This window comes from Phyllostomus discolor, chromosome 2, assembly GCF_004126475.2.
Source record: "Phyllostomus discolor isolate MPI-MPIP mPhyDis1 chromosome 2, mPhyDis1.pri.v3, whole genome shotgun sequence".
NCBI classification, from domain to species: Eukaryota; Metazoa; Chordata; class Mammalia; order Chiroptera; family Phyllostomidae; genus Phyllostomus; species Phyllostomus discolor.
The window spans coordinates 210,467,806-210,487,705 of NC_040904.2; the positions used below are offsets into that span (position 1 = coordinate 210,467,806).

The following is a 19,900-nucleotide window of genomic DNA, read 5'->3' on the forward strand; positions in this document are numbered from 1 at the left end:
AAAACATAAAAGTAACAAAAACCCGTGATGTATCACACACACACGCACACACACACATACACTGCATCTCACGTCACTTTATGTACAAAACTGGGCCAGGAGGACGGGAGGGGCGGGTCACCAGGAGGGTGCACTAATTTCACAGTGTCCGACAGCTCGGCATGCTCGCTCACGGCTCAGCCTGGGCCCACGTGCGCCTCTTCTCCACGCAGCAGGGTCAGAGGTCAGGGGTCACGGGGGAGGGAGGGTTCGGGGTAGCTGGCAGCTGGGACAAAGGAGGTAACGAAAATGATCCCATCTCTGGGAGGGGGCCCCTTCTCCAGTTTGTTCAGGGCAAGGGTTCAGGGAAACAGAAAAGGGGGGACCAGTGCTGGAGAGAGGGGGGCCACCGTGTTGTGGAGAGAGCACTTCCTGTAGCGCCGGAAAGCTGGGTTCAGGTCTCCCGGTGCCCCGGCTGGGTGGCCCCCAGGGCCGCTCGCCCTCCGTGGGCCCCGCTGTCCTCACGTGTGAAATGAGGGCCCCGACCCCCTCTAAGAGCCCTTCAGTCCGAGTCTGTGGACCGAGGTCATGCACAAGTGTGGCAGGGCGACCGGTCCCCGCGGGAGGGTGGCCGGGGGCCCAGCGCACCGGCCGCGGAGGCGGGGGAGTCTGGCAGGTGAGAGCTGTGGAGCACCTGGGGCGGGGCCTGGCCCGAGGCTGGAGGCCGAGGAACGTTCCCTCCCCTCCCCTGCGTGGGGCTCTCGCGGGACAGTTCACTTTTCAGCTCTGCTGGAATCTCCGGCCAGTGGAGGGGGAGGCCCACTGCAGAGGGACGTGCTCCCTGAAGGGACTGAGACCCCCCCCCCCAACAGCCTCCCCCACGGGACCCTGGCCCTGGGGCCGGCCCAAGCCGGGCCTCCGTTCCTCCGCCTCGAACTCGGAGGGGCAGCGAAGAGCGTTGGGCACATCCCTTCAGGCCCAAACCCACCAGGGGCAACGACGCCCGAACCCCACTCCAGAGCGTGGGAGCGGCTGTCCCCTGGGGCCGAGGGTGGGCTCTCCAAGTGACCTGCGTTTGGTTTGGACGCTGGGCTGGCTATGGACAGCGGGCAAGTTACTGAACCTCTCCGTGCTCCCGCGTCCTCGCGTGTGTGATGGGGCTGAGAACAGTCCCCGCCCTGGGAGGAAGGACGGACGGACAAGAGGGTGCCCGCGGGGCGCTCAGCACAGCGCCGGACCCGTACAGAGGACGGAACAGACACAGCGCCAGCAGCGCCGTGTGGGAGCGGCCGGGGGACGCCATCGAGCCCCACTTCTAGATCCTCTTCCCCCGCCTCCTCCGCTGCGCCTGGGAGCAGCTGCAGAGCGAAGCTGGAGCCCAGGCAGCAGCCCCGCGGCCCTGGGTGAAGGGGCGGGGCCTACGGAGCTTTCAGTTTTCTGGGGTAGAAACGTGCCTCCAGGCCCAGACTCAGAGCCCGCAGCACCCCGCACCTCCTGTTCCCTCCTGTTCCCTCCGGGGGGCTGACCGGGCGCATCGGGTGTCTCATCGCGACCGTGACAGACCATAAAGGACACGGGGCGTTCTCTGGGTGGGCTGAAGCAGTCGTGCATGCCCTGCTGCCTCTATCCTAAGACCCTTTCTCGCCCCCAGGCCCTCCACAACAGCTGCTTCCTTAAAAACAAAAAGAGAGACCCAACAAAACCCAGCATCCAGTGTCCCTGGAATCTAAGTTCCAAATACCGCCATCACCCCAGCAACAGCGGATGTCACCACGAGACACTTGACCCAGCACGAGGGCTGCTGTCATTGGCTGTTACCAGGGCAACTGAGATCTCGGCTGTGGCGCCATGGCTCCTTCCGCTACGTGTCCTCCTGAGTGGAGTTGGGCCCCAGGTGCCGAAAGGTCTGCTTGTGCTCTTGAAGCAGAAGCAAGGACCCGGGGGGCTGGAGGCCACAGTCTCAGAAAAGCTTCAGCTGCCCTGGCTCTTACACGGCCTCAGGCTAGGTGGCAGTGGGGCGCGGAGGCAGGGACAAAACGGGGCAAAATGCACTGGTGCCCACTGAGTTAGGGAGCTTGCAGCTGCCCAGACGGGGTCGGTGGCTGCCAGCGAAGGGGCCCCTGTGTTCTCAGCTCTCCGTTCCCGCCAGGGTGCCCGGGATCACGCCTCCCAGGGGGTGGGGGATGCCAAGATGTATTTCATAAAGGGAGATGATTCAGTGGTCATTTTGGAAAGCATTCTGATCTCTCAAAGGCCCATCCACCAGGGGCAGGCCACACTCAGACCCTCGTGGGCAGGCAGTATGGGGTGTGGGGAAGAGCACTGAAGAGGGAGTCAGGGCGCTGGGTCCTAGTCCTGCTCTGCCCATGGTGCTGGGTGATCCTGTGCAAGTCGCTTGCCCTCTCTGAGCTCTTCCCTATCTGCACAAGGAGGGATCAGACTGCGTGGCTTTCTCAGCTCTGACATTCTTCTGTCCTCTCGGGGAAGCTGGTGAGGACTCTGGGGAGGGGACGGGAAGCCACTGGCCCGTAGAGACACGCTCAGGCAACAGTCCCAGGCTGGGGGATATCCAGAAGAGCTGCTTTTTATAATCTGCACATGAGGTTGTCTGCCTTGCTCTTGGCCCTCTCCTCTGACCCTCTGGAGCCAGCTGCTGACCCTGACCCTTGTCTAGCCAGATCCCCGTGCTGCCCAGTCCCAGGACCTGTCCCTATAATGCCTGCCCTTCGGTCATCAGGGGAGTCGTCAGGCTTGCCGCACCCGATCCACCTGAAATCACAGGCCATCTCACGTTTTCTCACAAAGGAGGAAGGCTAGCCCAGAGAGGGCAGGGACTTGGAGAAGGCCACACAGCAGAGCTGGCTAGGACCAGGGCTGCTCCTTCGCATGCAGCACTCTGCACGCCACTCCATGCTTCTCCCTGCTCACTCAGCTTCCTCCTTCCTTCCTCAGACGCTGCAGGGCCATGTCGAGGGGCAGGTGGTGGGGGTCCCCTGGGGCTCAGAGCCTCTGCCTCATGCCGCTTCCAGCTCAGGCCGGAGTGGCCCAGGTTCTGTCCTGGCCACAAAGCGGGAGAAATGACCATGCCAGCAGTGGACACAGCTGTGGGTGGGGTCTTGGTCCCTAACCCTCCAGGCCAGAGCTCGGGAGGAAATGTCCTGGAAACTGAGGTGGGGTTGGGACGGGCAGGGAACCAGCACTCAACCTACTGCACACAGAGAAACGAGGAAAGAGGAGGAAGAGAGATGTGGGGGTGGGTGGGTGGGGGCTGTGTGGGGGGAGGGTCCATCAAGATCCCACTACCCTTGACTGTCAGCTGGTGGGAAGATGGTGGAGGGATGCATCTGGGTCTCCTATGTCCCCGACATCCCCTTCTCTGCAGGAGGGACTGCTCTGCAGCCTGCTGCGGCCCCGAAGAGGAAGGCCCATGGGGGGCAGGGGGTGGATGCCCTCCCTGCTACTGAGATAGTGGGTGCTCTCTCATATGCAGCCCCACGGGGATGCTGTTGGCATCGGCAGAATCAGATGTGGCTGGTGGGGCGTGGCGGGGGTAGGAGATGGCTGGGGAGTAATGCCAGGACGGTGGGCAGAGCCATGGGCACTGCTCCCCAGCCCAGGCCTGGCCTGTTGACTTGAGCTGCCTGTCCCCATCCAGGTGGGGTCAGGGGACAGCCATCACAGGGGCAGGGCATTCTGGAGCTGTGGGTTAGGGGGGCTTGGGAAATGAGAGGCGTGGCCAGGAGGGGAGCGGGAGGGGAGGCCAGTGTGTGGGTAGGCTGAGGGGGAAGGTGCCCCGCCTCCTGGAAGATCCCCAGATTGGCAGTCAAGGGAGGGGCCCTGGAGGAGGTGGCCCCTCATGCCTTAGCCCTCCCCTTGCAGACATCGAAGGCGGCCTTCGTTGCACCCCCGAAAGCCTCCACCAGCTTGTCTCCCCAGGGTAGGACATTGCCCAGCAGCGGCGCAGTGCAGTTGGCAATGCCCAGGACCTGGGCGGGTGTCAGGGCGTGGTCCCACAGGTTAAACTGGGCAATGTCACCCACAAAGGCCTGAGTGGCATCAAACCGGCCTCCCAGGGTATCCTGGGCAAAGAGAGCAGAGAAAAAGGAGAGAGACATGGAGTGAGAGAGCAGAACAGAGAGGCAGGCAGACTCAGAGAGTCAGGGATCCCCAACTCCCATACCTAGCTGAAGCCCCGCCCCCACGGTTCTAGCCCCGCCCCCACAGTTCTGGCCCCACCCCTGAGGCTGCAGCTCCTTGGGCAAGGTCTCCGCCATCTGCAGAATGGCCGGGTCAGACTGAGTGATCACTGCTGCACTTTCAGGGTCCCTCCGCCTAGCCCTTCCTCCTCAAGGGGCCCCGGGGGGCGGTGGGATATCCACTTGGGGCTCAAGCGCCGACATCCCTGAGCCGTACCTGCTCTTGGCCCAGAATAAGGATCCCATGAGGCTTGATAGGGTGCCAGGCAGCCAGGTTCTCACCGGAGCCCCGCAGCTCCCCATCCTGGTAGGCGGACCACAGGCCGTCCCGCGTGGTCCAGGCGATGCAGATGTGGTGCCAGCCGTTGTCCTTCAGGCTCAGGGGCAGCTGGCACACCTGGACACAGATTCCCCAGCTCCGGGTCAGAGGTCACAGGACCTGAGGCTGGAGCAGTGGGGAGAGGGGGACCCGACCCCAGGCTCAGCCCTCCCCTTCCTCCCAGCCCAGCGCCTTCCCCACCACTCTCTCCCCTTTGTCCGACCTGACCAGCAGCTTCGCTCAGATCGCAGGGACTAGTCAGCGCCGCTTTGGTTTTCTCTGTCTCCAGGTAGTTTAGTCACTAACAGGCCGGTCAGATCACGTGGGGTGGGAGCCGAGGCTCCAGTCCTACCTTCCCCTGAGCACCTCACTCGGTGCCCGGCACACAGCCGGCTGGAGAGGTACCGGCAGTGGCGGAGCAGGCCCTGGACTCAGGCCGGGCACTGGCCTCCGGCCCTGGCTCTGCCACCCGACCCCCCGTGGGGCCAGGGGAGGCTGCACTTTCCTCCCTGGCCTCGGCTTCCTCATCAGGCAGAGGACGGCAAATGTGCAGCCACCTCCGCCTCGGCTGCCCAAGGCAGACTCAGCTGATCAATCAGTCATGAGCCCGGACTCGGCCTTAGAATCTCCCGAAGCTGCTGCTGATTGGTTAGCGTTTGCTGGTCAGAGGAAGGGCACTTGCTGCCCATGGATTTGGAGCTCCCAACGGGCTCTTTCATCGCCTGCTCCCTGAGATCACGATATAACAATGCAGCATTCTCTGAAGCCTACTTGGTGTCAGGCCTTGTTCTGGGCGCTGGGGATATGCACCTGGTCCTAGCTGCAAGCACGAGCTGAGTCTGCACGGGAGGGAAGGGCTTCGGGGACAAAATAACCCCGGGCCCACTCGGGCAGCACAGAGGTGATGAAGGCCCCGAGGAAGGGGGGCTGTGGAAACAGGAGACGTGGAGACTAAGCACGTCTGGACGACAATGGACCCGGACCGTCCGCTGCAAGGCGAACCACGTGCGTGGGGAGCAGGGCGGGGGCGAATGCAAGGGGAACTGCGGGCAGCCTCGCAGGTCTGCGCTGGGACTCCAAAGGTTCCCGGGATCGGTTCGCTGTGTCCTGTCCAGGGTGCTGAATCTGAACTGAGCGCGGACAGTGGGCGGGGCCAAGGATGGCAGCCCGGGAGCGTGCGAGGGGAACAGGGTTAGCGGGATCTAGATGCAGTCCACCTTCCTGGGTCTTCTCAGGACCCACTGGGTGGCAGAAAACATTCATCGCCCCCTGGGCCCATCTCCTTCCTCCTCTTCCAGGGCACCCGGAAGAGGCACCTCCTGCTGAGCAGGTTTTCAGTGGGTTTTGGGAGGTGCCTCTCCACAGGTAGGCCCTTGGGGAAGTCACAGACTTTCTGGGAGCCTCACACGCCTCCCCTGTAAACGGAGCGCCACACTTCCAGCCTCTCGTGGACACAAGCCCCTCCTCAGCCGGCCCCAGGTCTGGCTTGTCACTGTGGTTTCCAGACCCCAGCCTGGCGCGGCGTGTGGGCAGGGGAATGGAAAGGGCCCCCACACGTGGGGACCAGCACAGGGTGGTGTTCCTGGAAGGGTGACCCCGCCCCCCATCTCTCCAGCTCCCACTGACCTTGTCATTGATCAGCAGCTCCATGGGGTCGTGGCCCGCCTCCAGCAGCACAATCTCATTGGCCTGCCCCGGCACCGAGTAGGAGAAGGGGGTCCCCTGGCCAGTGCCACCCGACCTGGACCGCAGCCACACGCAGACGGTGAAGGCGTAGAGCTCGGGCAGCGCCTTGCGCACGCGGGCGTACATGTAGTTGTTGCGGATGGGGATGCTGATCTTGAAGGCGTCGGGGGGGCTGTAGGCCGAGGACCCTGAAGGGGGCGGGCAAAGTGGAACCAGGGGGAGTCAGTGGACCCTGGGGAGGCCAGGGTGGGTAGGGCACACTTCAGAATGGGGGCTGCTAGTCCCTAGGACCTGCTACGCCCCCCTTCAGCTGTGCCCCTGCTACAGAGTCTTCACTCCAAAATTCACTCTCCACCTCTGCTGTTGGAGAGGCCTCCCTCCTCCAGGAAGCCTCCTGGATTTCTTTCTCCAGAACTCCTGTCTGATATCTAAGCTGGTCCCAGCCAATTGCTCATGGTTTTCCCTGGCACCCCAACTTGTCCATAAGCCTCTTAAGGGTGATCCTCACAAGGTTTCGAAGGTGAAAAGTGCCTGAGGGCTCATGAGATGAGGAACATGAGGCCCGGGGAGAGGAAGCAAATACCCAAAGTCACAGGGCAAATCCACGACAGCCAGGTGGCTAGGTCTCCTGATGGCCACAGCCGTTCACTGGCCATTGCCTCGTGTGTCCCTGACCCCCCTGGCAGTGCCGGGCCCAAGTTCTAAACAAATGACAGAATTCTGATTCATTGCAGGTGCTATTTTGCGGGGTGGTTAGATGCACGGACTCTGGAGTCAGACCCGGTCTGAAGTCTAGACCCACTCCTGACTGGCTGTGTGGCCTTGGGCATGTCCCTGGACCCCCCCTGAGTGCCAGTCTCCTCTTCTGTGAAGTGGGCACCACAGCGGCACCATCCCCTGGTGGTTTGGGAGGAGTGAGCCGGCTGCTGTGTCGAGTCCTCAGCCCACCCCCGATGCACGATGTGTTAGAAAATAGGGATAATGATGATAAAATAGCCACCAACTGCACCCGCCCTCTCGTGTTTCACAGCCTCCTCCCCGCCGGCCTATCTTTAGCCTCCGGAGAGCATGAAAATGCTTTCCCAGTGAGTCTGCCACCCTGAGGACCCGCCCGGGGTCCCAGGCCTCCCCTGCTCCGCCCCCTGCGGGGCCCAGGACCCACCGTGCTCCAGTTCAGCGACGCGGTCATGCAGGGCGCCCAGCTCCTTCTCCACCTCCTGCCGCTGGCGGTGGTTGCTGTGACTGAGGGCCACGCGCTCCTTCTCCAGGGCCAGCACCTTGGCCAGCAGCTGCCCCTCCAGTTCATCCATCTTGGAGTGCAGGGCGGTGGGCACCGCGGGCGCCGGGGCGGGGGCGGCTGAGAAGTTCACTCGGGCTGGGAGCTCCTGCTGCTTAAGGGGAGAGGACAGGGCGTGTGAGGTCCCTCGGAGGGAGGGAGGGAAGGGACGCAGGGCTCGGAGACCCCACCACCTCTGCTGAGTGACCCTTGGGGAGCCTCAGCTTCCCCATGTGCAGAATGAAGCCACCTACAGCAGCTCCAGGCAGCAGACTGGGTGTCTGGCAGAACTTCTTCAGATCACACAGTCAGACAGCTCAGGGTTCAAATCCAGCCCAACCGGCCGAGGTCAGGCAAGTGTGGGCTGGCCAGCGCAGAGCCCTGGCTCCTGCCTGCAGGACATCTCAGCCAGTGGTGGGGCGGGGGGACTGGCGGTGGGGCTCCGGGAAAAGCTCCCGGGGGTTCTAATATGCAGTCAGAGTTCACGGCCACCGCTGACCCCCCGTAACCAGAGGGGTGTGCACTGGGCTGTGTTAGTCTCCACTCACCCACTCACCAAGCTTCTCTGTGACAGGGCAGGGCTCTGTCTGGGTACCAGGCAGACCCAGGGGCTCCTGGGAGAGCGCTCCAGGCCTGCCATCCAGGGCGGTGTGTGGGGAAGATCACGGATTCTGGAGTCAGACAGCCCAGGGTTCAGATCCAGCTGGAGAGCCAACCTGCTGTGTGACCCTGAGCAAATGCCTCTACCTCTCTGAACCCCGGGCTGCTCACATGCAGTGCAGGCCACTGTACCCATTTAGAAGGTTGAGGGGGGGGCATTGATTCAGCAGTAAATGCCAATGAGCACAGCCTGGTTACCACAATCACTGTCTGGGGCCGAGGAGCTGGAGGGACCGGTACTCTGTTCTGCCACGCCACCCCGAGATGGGGGCGGGTGGGCTCACTTTGACCCCCGTTATACTAACCTTCACTGTCTGGAAGGCTTCTCCCCACTCCCCAGGGTCCTAGGAATTTAGACTCTGGTGCTGACTAAACCCAATGCCTCGGCTCCCCCTCCTGTAAAAAGGGCCCGCTGACCCTGCTCCGCCCACCCCCAGGGTAGATGTATGGAAGTAAAGGCCCCCCGGGCTGTAAAAGTGGAATGTGGACTGTAACACACCGGCTGACAGGCAGCTGCTACCTCCAGAGCCCTCTCTTGACCACAGAGGGCCCGCGGAGGGACAGGGCCAGCCACGCACTGCGTTCTCGGTGGCTGGACTGCCAGGAAACCTTGGCCGGAGACGCGGGCTCGTGGAGTGCATTCCCGCCATTCCCGCCTGGTGCTGGGAGGGCTGCGGCTGGGGGTCCTCAGTTTCCCTCCTTCCACTGCGCCACACTCGTTGTGAGGGGCGCGCCTCTGAATGAGCGTGCCAGGCCCACCCTTGGCGCTCGCTCGGCATGCATTTGCTCGTGGACCCTCGCAGCCCCTCACTCGGTTCTGTTGGCCCTCTTAGTGTCCCCGTTTTACAGACGAGGAAACCGAGGCAGACCCTTCTGAATTTTCTACGCTGGGGCTGGGCAAAGCTGACGCCTCTGGAGCCAAAGCCTCCTGCCTCTAGCAGAGCGTCCTCCTCCCGCGGAGGGAGCCAGACCTGCCAGGAGGGAACGGGACGTGGGGCGCTGTTTACACAGACGCCGTTGCAGGGAGAAAGCGTGCAGGCGACGGAGGTGGGTGCACAAGCTGTTCTTTTGTCAGAGCCACCGGCTCTGCCGCCAACAGGAAGGCCGGGGAGGAGGTGGGCTCACCGGATCGTGTGCGGCCCCCTCCCCACCCAGCGTCTAAATCAGAGGAACACGACTGCCCCCCTCACTTCCCCATCTGCTGCGGGTGCGGGCGGTGCCGCGTGGGCTCCCGGCCTGGTGCCAAGTGGGCCCCTAGCCCAAGACGGTGGGGGAGAGGATGAAGCCCTCAGCCCCGCTCAGGTCCTGATGAGGCAGGAAAGTGGGGGCTCAGAACCCACCGGGTGTCGTGCTGGGACGTGCCCAGGGCGGGACGTGCTGTGTGAGCGTTTGGAGTCTGGACGCAGAGCCCAGGGTTTGCGTCCGGCTCAGAGCCGACGTGCTGGGCCCATCAGTGCCCGACTGCACGCGGCGGCCGTCCTCGTGGCCGCACAGGGCGAGCCAGCCCTGCAGGGAGGAGGCAAACACCTCCCAGCCCCTCCCAGCACCCGGGAGGAGGGAAGCCCACTTTCCAGATGAGGGGACCGAGGCTCGGAGATGTGAAGACACCTGCTGAAGGTCCCATGGCTGCGAAGGGACAAAGCCGGGACCCCAGCCCAGGCCCTTCAGATGCCAGAGCCTCTTTCCATTCCTCTGTTCTCCCCAGCTGTCAGTGTGCCCATCTGCCAAGGGGGCGCCGTGCTGGCTACTCCGCCTGCCCCGAGAGCCCGCAGCTCTCAAAGGTTCCGGTGGCCACGAGAGGGCAGGGAGGGTCTGGTGGTCTGTGTCGGAGGGTGCTTCGGGGCAGCTCTGCAGAGGGACTGGACAGGAAGGACCTGCCCATGCAGGGCAGCTCAGGGGCTGGAGGAGTGGGGAGGATCCAACCACCTCCTCCCCCGGTGGGGACTGCTCCTTTCCTTCAGGGAGCAGAGGGATGGTGCTGGCTTCGGGGACAGGGTCCCAGCCTCTGCACAGCGCCCCCCTGCCCGGGACAGCACGGGCCCAGCTCCTGGGGCGGCAGCGGTAGGGGCCAGGTCTCCTCATCCCCCCACCCGGTCATCCCTGAAGTCCTCTGTGAGTCTGCCCCGGCTTGGCATGCTTGCTCCACCAGCCCAGGACTTTGTCATGAAGAGCTGCTGTGCCTCAGTTTCCCCATCAGTAATAATAATAATAATAATAATATCTCATCACATGGTAGTGAGGATTAAATGAGTTAATAGACGGAATGCCCTGAGAGCAGAGGTGGCACATGAAATGCTAGGTAAGCATCAGTAATTATCATCAATAATATACCCAAATGTCTCCTGAAGGGACCAATGCTTCTGCATCTGCAATCACAAATCTTTTTTGTTTAATCACTATATTGAGGAAAAAAGCAAGTTACAGAAGAACAGTGAGAGACCATTAAAATAAAGCTGCAAAGATTCAAAGCCAGATCCCATGTTTGTAAAAGCACGAAGACAACAAGCCTGGAGAGGCAAGCGCAGATGCAGGACAGTGGCAACCCTCTTGTGGGTGGGCGATGGGGCTGGGACTGAGGTGGCTCTGAGGCCCCAGAGGAAAGCGATAGGACACCCCAGCCCCAGGGACCCTCGCCTCTCCCTCCAAGTAGCCCCCGCGCCAAGCTAGCACGTTGAGAAGGCCACAGAATTCCCTCTCAGGCCCTGCCTGCCCACACACCTCCTGGGCCCTGGCGGGAATCTGCAGCAAAGGCTGAGGCCCCTCCCCTCAGCCCATTTTAACAGATGGTCCTGGCTGCGGTCTGTGCTCCGCTTCTGCTGTGCTGTGTGGCCTTGAGCAAGTCACTCTGCCTCTCTGAACCTTAGTTTCCCTGGAAGTCCAATGAGGGGTGTCTGGGGGGTACATGTGTAAGTGCTTCCACTTTGGGTCGGTTGCTGCAACCCCTGTCCCCAGAATTCGGTGGGGATCACGTGCCCAAGTCTGTCCTGGGGACAGAAACCCCACTTTCCTTTCACTCACTGAGGATCGCCCACTCCTGACTCCGTGCCACCTCCCACAGGCAGGGACTTCGCGGAATGGCCAAAGAACGGAGGAGAGGCTCGATTTCATGAGTCATCAGAGAAATTCAAATGAAAGCACCATGAGTGCGCACTACACACCCACCAGAACGAGGAGCGTTTTAAAAATGACCGTACCAGCACGGGCGAGATCCCCACGCAGGCGGGTGGGTGTGCGCACGCTCGCTGCCACTCCGGGACAGTGCTCCGCAGCGCCTCCTAGCGCTGAGTCCGTGCCTCTTCCCGGGCCGAGGCAGCCGGCTCCTGGGGACGCAGCCGGGAGAAAGGGGGTGCTCACGGCCACCAAATCTCCCACCGTGAACGTTCAGGCAGCTTTCTAACCCCAAACCAGAACAACCCACGTGTCCACCCGTAAGAGGGGCGGGCAAGTCAGAGACGGCGCATCCGCACCGCTCACGTGGCACTGCGAGCAGCGGAGGCCCGGGGCCCCGCCCCCATCGAGGGTCGGACACAGGGGAAACCCCAGCCGCAAGGCGTGCAGCGCCTGAGTCGGTCTGAACGAAGCTCAAACACCGCAAAGCTGGTCTGTGGTGACGAGCAGAATCGGGGAAGCTTTGGGGGCAGAATGGATTTGGGGGGCCACAAAGGAGACTTCCGGGGCACTGGAGACGTTCTGATTCTTGGTCTGGGTGCGCTGCTTTCTGGCCATCTGCCTACATACATTTTCACCGAGCTGTGCACTTAAGATTTGTGTCTTTCTCAAGTCAGATATGTGAGCTCTTACACATCTTGAATGTAAGATAGACTTGGGAAAAAAAAACAGGAAGTCCCACAGGGAAGGTCCCACCCTCCGTGCCGCCGCGCCTGCCCGGCTGGGAGCCGCTGGTCTCCTCCTCAGTGAAGGCCTCCCGGGGGGAATGACACAGCAGGGGGGGTCCTGCCCACCCCTCCCATTTGACAGATGGGGAAACCGAGGATCAGAGAGGAGACATTTTTTAAGGTCACAGCAAGCAGGTGGCAGAGCTGGGACTTAAAGCCCCAGGTTTCTCGCTAGAACGAAGGAGCCGCCCCGGCAGGAGTAGGGGTTACGGGCTCCCCCGTGTGGTGCTGCACCCAGATGGCGGGGGGCAGCCACAGGGCGAGAGGCCAGCGGGGCCTGCAGGTGGCGGGCGGGCACTGAGGTTCCATGTTCTCAAACAGAAGGCCGGTGGGCAGACCCTCTCTGGCCACACTCTGCTGGCCCCCTTCATGGACAAAGAGGCAGGGTCAGGGGAGCCAGCCCCCACAGAACAGAAACTTCCAGAAGGGGCAGCGACATAAGAAAAAAGGAAAAGCAACCAGACGACTTTAGAAAAGGTGCCAGTGGATTCTCTAAGTCACGGCGTTTATCTGCAGGTAACTGGGAGGTCTGGGGGCGGGTGAACAAAAGTTTGGGGCTGCACACATATGTACCCCCCACCCCACGAGTCCTAGTCAGGGGGCACCGGCCCGAGAACTCATAATTTAGAGACCAAAGGGCCTGGACCAAACTCCGCCCCTCCTTCCCCCCCATTTTTTTGGAACATATCCTCATGGTTTTATTGTCACATAATAAAACAAAACACGAAGCTTAGAACTGGATCGCCTGGCCCTTTCTCTCCTTATCTCCTCCCAGCTCGGCAGGCTCGCCTCTCCGAACAGCCAGAGCTCTCTGAGGTGTGCAGCTGGGCTCAGCCCCTTCAAGCCTCAGCACAACCTTCTTTGTAGTTTTAGCCTTTTTCTGGAAAATTGGCTTAGCCTGCCCTCCATGGTCACTCTGCTTCCCGCCCTAAGGCCGCTCCCCCCGCGCGTATGGAGAAGCCTTGCCCTCCTTGTACTGTGTCACTTGGTGGGGTTGGTGCTCGCCACACTTCTTACCAAAAGGCTGGAGGGTTTTAGGAATGTTCACCATGTTTGCGGGGAGCGCTAACAGCACGGAAAGCCCATTTTAAAGACAGAAAAACCGAGGCCCAAAGAGGAGCAGCGATTAGCCTGAAATCGCAAGCAAAAAGAACTCAACTTCATGCCGCTTGCCCTCCCCCCACCCCACTGAGACTGTCTCCAGCTGAAAAGTGTTCGGGGAGCGCCCGGCCCCCCAGCCCTGGTTCCCACAGACTCTGGAGCCCCCCCCCTTCCTTCTCTGTGAGTGTGCAGCCCACCAGTCAGGGGGGGTCCAACCTTCTGGCGTCTCTGGGCCACACCGGAAGAAGAGGAGTTGTCTTGGGCCACACATTCAATACATTGCGATGTGTAATTACACACACACACACACACACAAATCTCATAACATTTTAAGTAAATTTAGGATTTTGTGATGGGCCACAGGTCGGACACCCCTGGCCCCACTGAACAGGGCTGAAGACTGACTCAGCTAATACACATGCAGTAAGAGCCTCAGGAACGTTACTTCTCCGTGTTGTTATTGCTGTCAGTGAGGCTCCCACGGGACCCTCCTGATGACCGTGCCAGCCAGCCAGCTGGACGGGCCTCTGAGGACTGGCCCTCACCCTCACGCTCTGCGTGCGTGGAGGCAGCAATGGCTCGGGACGCCATGCAGCAGTAGCCCCTGCCCTCCCCTGTCTTTCTCACTCTCCTGGAGGTGGCTGAGGTCTGGCTCCTCCAGATGGGTGTAGAGTGAATAACAAAAAACAAGTACTCTGGAGCCAGACACCAACAGGGTCAAATCCTGATGCCACTGCTGTGTGACGCTGGGCCAGGTTCTTAACCTCTTTGAACCTTGTTTTTTTTCAACTGGGGAACGGGGAGAGACAAGGACCTCCCTCCTGCAGACTTGATGAGGATTAAGTGAGAACGTACAGCGTCTGATGCACGGCAAGTGCTCGGTGGGAGTGTAATTGCTGTGAGTGCAGGGTCTTCTGTGACCGCCACCAGGGGCTCCTCACTGTGGCTCCCGCTCCAAGACGGAAGGAGGCGGCCACCTTGCGAGGCTGGGCGAAGGAGGTGGTTTATGTCAAAGAATTACTGCTGAAATCCATCCTGAGGTTTCATTTTACAGATAAATTAGCGCAAAAATGGGGCACCGGAATATACACGTACATGGCCGGTTGCCACATGAATGGTCTGACCCCTCTGGAAAGTGGCTCTGGGCCACAGCCACGAGAAGTCAATATCCTCTGACCCAGCAATACCACTCCTGGGAGTTCGGCCTAAAGAAATAATTCAACAGACTTAAAGAGAGAGAGAGAAAAAAAGCCCAACTATCTGCAAGAAATTGATCCTGCAATGAACATCGAGAAGAACAAAAATTAGAAACAGCCTCCATCTCCATCAGCCAGAGATGCTCGCGGGGCTGAGAGGGCGGAGCGTGCTGTGGCTCCAGATAGGGCAGCGGTCAGCAGACTAATCACCAGCAGTGAACCAGGTCTCGGCTCAGGGACTGCGTCTACGTTTGGATAAAGGACCGAAAGGGTCCTTTCGGCAAAACGAATAAAGGGGTGGAGTCAAATGTGATTTCCCACCCCAAAAGAACTTTGGACTTTTTTTCCAGTGAACAGCAACAGCAATGACAGCACAAATAAAAGTAGAGAGGGGGACGATGTTTCCTCAGCCCTCAAACATGGCCCCCGACTCGAGGGCTGGAGGGACAGGCTGGGCCAGCGTGACTTCGGCCCCCTTGGGCGGTGGGTGGGCCCGGCGCGGGGGGGTGCTCCCCGGCGGGGGAGAGGTGACGCAGAAATGTGCCAGGTGAGGGCGGGCAGGGAGGTGCTGAGGGCTGCGGGAGTGTGGGTGGGGCAGGAAGTAGACAGTGTGACCAGGGAGGGTCTCTGGGAGGAGGGGCCCTCAGAACACTCTTAAGTGATGAGGATGGATATGCCGGGGGGTACCAAGGCCAAGGCGAGAAGGGCCTGGGAGATGGGCCAGATCCCAAACAGCCGCCTGGAAGCAGGCTGAGGGGCTGCACCACAGGGGAGCCCCCATGGTGGCCTCAAGGACCATCCCCGGGGCTGGCGGGAGCAGGGTGGGTGGGAGAGTGTGCTGGGGACGAGAAACCAGTGAGAGGCCGTGCAAGTACCCACGGAGAGGTGCAGCTGAGTGGAAGGGGGTGGAACCAGGCAGGGCTCCTCCGAGCACACTGGAGAGGCAGGGGCCTGAGTTCAGGCTGGGACATGAGGAGGGCAGGGGGCTGGTGGGACGCCTGGGGGGGTGGGGGCGGGGCTCAGGGAGCAGTCGGGTCCACTGGTCTGGGGCTCAGGAGAGAAACCTGGGCTGGAGGTGTGGCTGGGCTGGAGCACCGCTGAGGAAGGGGAGATGGAAACCTCAGGATGTGGCCGAGCTCACCCAGGGCGAGTCAGAGGGGGCCAGGAGAGGGGCAAGGGCTGCGGGTGGAGGACCCCGAAAGGGGGCAGGAAAGTGGGAGGGGGGGCTGGGGGTGGGGGCGTCCGGGAGCCAGGCACTTGGAGACCCGTAGGGGGGAATGACCAATGGGGTCTGATGTGGGGCGGGGGGGTGTCCAGCGAGACCAGGACTGGCGCGTTCCGTTCAGTTCCTCAACGCCGGCACCAATGTCGGGGAGAGAGATGTGCAGAGAGAAGGCAGACCCTGAACGTGGGGGAGCATCCCTCCGAGGACTTCGGATGAGAAGAGAACAGAGAACCGGACGGTGTCTGATGGGCGGATGGAGTCCTTCCCACTGAGACCAACAGTCTGACCCGATGTCTTTGGGGACCCAGACCCCAGCTCCTCCCAAAGACCCCAGAGACACTGGCTCCGGCTGCGGCCAGGCTCGGAAAGGTCTGGTGGGCAGGCGGCCCTGCCTTCCTCTCCCCGTGCGCACTGCACGCAGAAGGCAGGAGGGGCGTGCGTAGGGAAGCCAGAACTCCCCCAACCGGAGAGGCAAACTTGGTGCCAGATCCCAGCTGCCAGGATAGCCCCAACCCCAGCGGGCTAAGCGGAGGAGAGCCCACCTTGCCAAGTGCGCAGGTGCTGGAGGAACCGGGCCAGGGCGAGCCCAGCCCTGCCAGCCCCAGACACGGGAAGAACCACAGGCACCAGCTGGGTGTGGGGGCGGGGGCTAGGGCAGGCAAAAGGAAGTGTTCTGAAAACCAAATCTTTTTTTTAAACATTAATAAAATTTATTCCTGAACGGATAGGTCGCTCCCATCTTTATTTTTGGCTAATTGCTCCCATCTTTATTTTTGGCTATTTCAAAAATGAGTGCCCTGGATGGTGTGGCTCAGAGGGTTGGAGCATCATCCCATAACCGAAAGGTCGTGGGTTCAATTCCCAGTCAGGGCACACAGCCTTAGGTTGTGGGTTCTGTCCTCAGCCTGGGCGCGTACAGGAGACAACCAATCGATGCTTCTCTCTTGCATCGATGTTTCTCTTTCTCCTTTCCTCTCCCCCTCCCTCTCTCTCCAAAAAGCAATGAAAAAATGTCCCCAGGGGAGGGCATAAATAAATAAATAAATAAATAATGAGCAATGCTATAGCTTAGTGATGAAAATAGCCATCACCCAGACTGACCGAGCACACCTCGGCCAGGCACACTGTTCTGGGTCCTTCACGAAGATCCACTCGCTTCATGCTCCCAACACCCCGGTGAGGCGGGCGCTGCTATTGTCCCCATTTCACAGGGGAGGGGACCGACTCCCTTCCGCTGCCGCCGGGCAGCATTTATTGTTATTTTGTCCTGCTCTCGACTCCCCGTCCTAGAAATCCCGGAGAGCTGGAGTGGGGAAGGGAGGGCTGGCCTGGCAGACAAGACCCCCAGGGTTTTCCTCCTGCCTCCGGGGCTCAGCTTTGGGAGGGTGAAGGCTGAGAGGGTGGTCTGCGACTGCGCCCTGGCAGGGCGGTGACGCACACCCTGTGCAGTGGGGGCTGACCCCAGCGCAGGCTTGCTGAAGGGTCACTGGACCCCGGGCTGGGCCAGCCTTCCACGCACCGCCGGCGCTGCTGAGCCAGAGATCTCGCGGAGAGAACCCGGGGTGGGGGTGGGGTCCCTGCATTTTCTTCCTTCCAGCCTCTGTCCTCTCCCCGCCTTTGCCAGCCGCACTCGGGTTGGGGGCAGGTAGAAAGGGGGGAGGCCTCTTCCTCCCCCTTCCTTTCACAGATCCGATTTAGTTGCTCATACCTTCCCCTGCAATCTGGAAATTGTCAATGGCTGGGGCTGGTCAGTGTCTCCCCGATGCCTGTTCTTCCTAGTCCGTCCAGCTCCCCTCCTGGGGACCCTAAACAGGCGGGTGGGGGTCTGGGAATGTCAAAGGAGAAATCGCCGGCCCAGGAGCCCATGGCCGCCAAGAGTGGACCGCTGGGTCAGACCCCTTGTCACTGACTCCTAGCTGGAGCCAGGAGCGTGTGGAAAGGTGGGTGGGGGCCGGAGGAGGAGCCCTGGGCGGAACCCGGTTCTCCTCTCAGTCCCCACCCAGAGCTACCGGCTTCCAGGTGTCCTGGCTGGGAGGGCGCCAGCTGGGCTCCTGCCCAGGTCCGCGCTACAGCCCAGGTGGGGGGCACGGCGGTGGGAGGCGGTGAGGAGCACCACCGGCTTGGCTTATGGGACACTCTGTTCCCTGCTTCTCGGCAGGAGCCAAAAGGGACTCGGAGTCGCCGGGACAGCGCATCCCATCCCCTGACCACAGGAAGCGAGCGGGGGCGGGGGCCCCTGTGCAGACGGACGTGTGAAAGAAGGGGGCGCACGGACGTTTCCTGAGACCCTAATTCGTGCCACACGTGTTCACACACCTACACGTTAGTCAGTCAGTCCTCACTACAAACGGGCACCGATGTACCCACTGTACAGACACGGAAGCCGAGGCTTCCGCTGGTGCCTGGGGAGAACTGATCGCGGGCAGCCTTTCCCGCGCCTCGGACACCGTACCAGCCTCCGGCCCGCACGCCCAACGGAATTCTCCCTTCTAGCCTGCGAGGAAGGAGCCATCATCCCCTTTACATAGATGGGAGATCCACGGATCAGACAGATACACGCGGGGCTCCCCCCAGAGTCCCTCCGCGCCGCAGTGGTGGCCGGACCCCCAAAAGCCCTCGAGCGGCCCCTCCCACCCCGGCCTGCCCCCGACGACGCGTGGCGTGGGGCGTGGCGCTCACCTCGATGCGGTCGATGCGGTCCCGGAGGGCACGCACGGCGTCCTCCAGCTCCACGATGAGCGCGGGCGACTCCCAGGGCCCGTCGGCCATGGTGTCGCGGCGGGGCCCGGCGTCCTGGAGGCCGCGCGGCAGGCCGCTCTCGCAGCGGCCCAGCTTGCCGGTGAGCTCGCGGATGGTGTCCTGGTCGGCGCGGATGCGCGCCTCCTGCTGCAGCGCCGTCTGGCGCAGCCGGTCGGCCGTGCTCTGCAGGAGCAGCAGCTCCTCGCGCTCGCCCAGCGCCGCGTCCCCCTGCTCGCCCCCCGACGGGCAGGCGGCGGCCAGCGGCGTGCACAGGAAGCGGCTGAAGAGGGGCACGGGCGGCAGCGGGTGCGCGCTGGCCGCAGGCGCCCCGGGCAGCGCTGGGGGCCCGGCCGAGCTGCCCGCGCCGTGCAGGGCGCTCAGGCTGCGCTGCGGGCCCGGGGACGCGGCAGCAGCACCTGAGGCGGCCGAGGCGTTGTCGGCGCCTCCGGGCAGCGCCCGCGCCCGGCTGGCCGCCAGGGGCACGCTGGCGATGATGCAGATGACGGCACCGAGGAACGCCAGCATGCCCGCGGCCAGCAGCACCGCCAGGAACTTCAGCGTGAGGCGGGCGGCGGGGGCTCCCGAGGCCCCCGGCAGGCGCAGCGGCGGAGTCGGGGCGCGGGGCCCGGGAGCGCGGGGCGGAGCGGGCTGGAGCGGGAAGAGCGGGAGCAGGAGCTGGAGATGTTGCCGCGGCCGCTGCTGCCACCGTTGTGAGCCCGGGCGTCGCGAGGAGGGGAAGGCTGCGGGCAGGCGGGGAGGGGGAGCAGACGCGGCGGCCCCGCCCCGCCAGCTCCCCCGGGCCGGCCCTGGCCCAGCCCCGCACCCGTTCCGCGCCGGGCGCAGAGGTGGGGGCTCCGCCCGGGATGCGGCGAGAGGCACGTGGCGTCACTGAGAGCTTTATCCTGCCTGGGTCACAGAGGGTGGCGACTCGAAGGCCATGCGGGGGGACCTCTTAGTGACCCCCATCCCACCCCTCCAGTGTGGTCCCCCTCCCGAACTGATAATGCCAACAGCTACCTTTCGAGGAGCTTTTCCTTCGAGTCACGCTCTGTGCTGAGTGAGCTACACTCTGGTCCCCATGGAGCCTCACGGTGGGCATGCTCATGATACAAATGAGGAAACTAAGGATTGCCGAGGTCAGGTTGCAGGCCAAGGACACACCACTGGTGTATGTGGGAGTAGCATTTGGGCTCCGGGGCATCTGACCCGGCAGACTGTGGGGTCGAGCTGGGGTGGGTGTGGGAAGGGGAAGGAAGGAGGCCAGTGTGGGGATACGGGGGGAGGGCTGGAGATTTTGGCCCAATCTCTATTTATATTATGGCCACCTGCCTGTCACTTCCCACCCCCACCCTCCTGAAGGGGCAGGGTTCACTCCCCTCCACACCTGTCCAAAAAAAAAAAAATCTCCCTGTGATCTCAAAGGGCAGCCAGAGTTCCTCCTCTGACTGGCTAGGGACACAGATGGTCCAGAGACAAGACCCCCCTCACGGAGGCAGCCTGCAGGCAAACACTGGTGGGCCTGCGGACCAGGTGCTGGGAGGGAGAACAGGGATGGGAGTGGGATGTGGTGTGGGGGTGGAGGAGGAGCCTGTCAAAAACGTCTATATATATTTTGTTGCAAATTAAC

General features: G+C 62.1%; 1 protein-coding gene and 1 pseudogene across 1 annotated transcript; both read right to left on the reverse strand.

Moving 5' to 3' along the window:
- Window positions 1–1,633: 1,633 nt before the first annotated feature.
- Window positions 1,634–19,152, reverse strand: NPTXR (neuronal pentraxin receptor). The gene is made up of 5 exons (XM_036019641.1): window positions 18,214–19,152; window positions 7,343–7,571; window positions 6,121–6,368; window positions 4,393–4,572; window positions 1,634–4,058 (listed from the first exon to the last, which is right to left on the reverse strand). The coding sequence occupies exons 1-5, from the start codon at window positions 18,796–18,798 to the stop codon at window positions 3,834–3,836; spliced, it is 1,467 nt and encodes a 488-aa protein (XP_035875534.1). The 5' UTR covers window positions 18,799–19,152; the 3' UTR covers window positions 1,634–3,833.
- Window positions 12,693–13,063, reverse strand: LOC114513366 (annotated as a pseudogene).
- Window positions 19,153–19,900: the final 748 nt, after the last annotated feature.

Bases quoted from the DNA above. Each gene is read 5' to 3' on its own strand.
- NPTXR (XM_036019641.1), bottom strand. From the start codon at position 18,798: ATGCTGGCGTTCCTCGGTGCCGTCATCTGCATCATCGCCAGCGTGCCC. The intron at 7,572-18,213 runs GTGAGCGCCACG...TCTCCCCTTAAG, and splicing joins ACCGCATCGACCGCATCGAG to CAGCAGGAGCTCCCAGCCCG. The intron at 6,369-7,342 runs GTGGGTCCTGGG...CGCCCCCTTCAG, and splicing joins CGTCGCTGAACTGGAGCACG to GGTCCTCGGCCTACAGCCCC.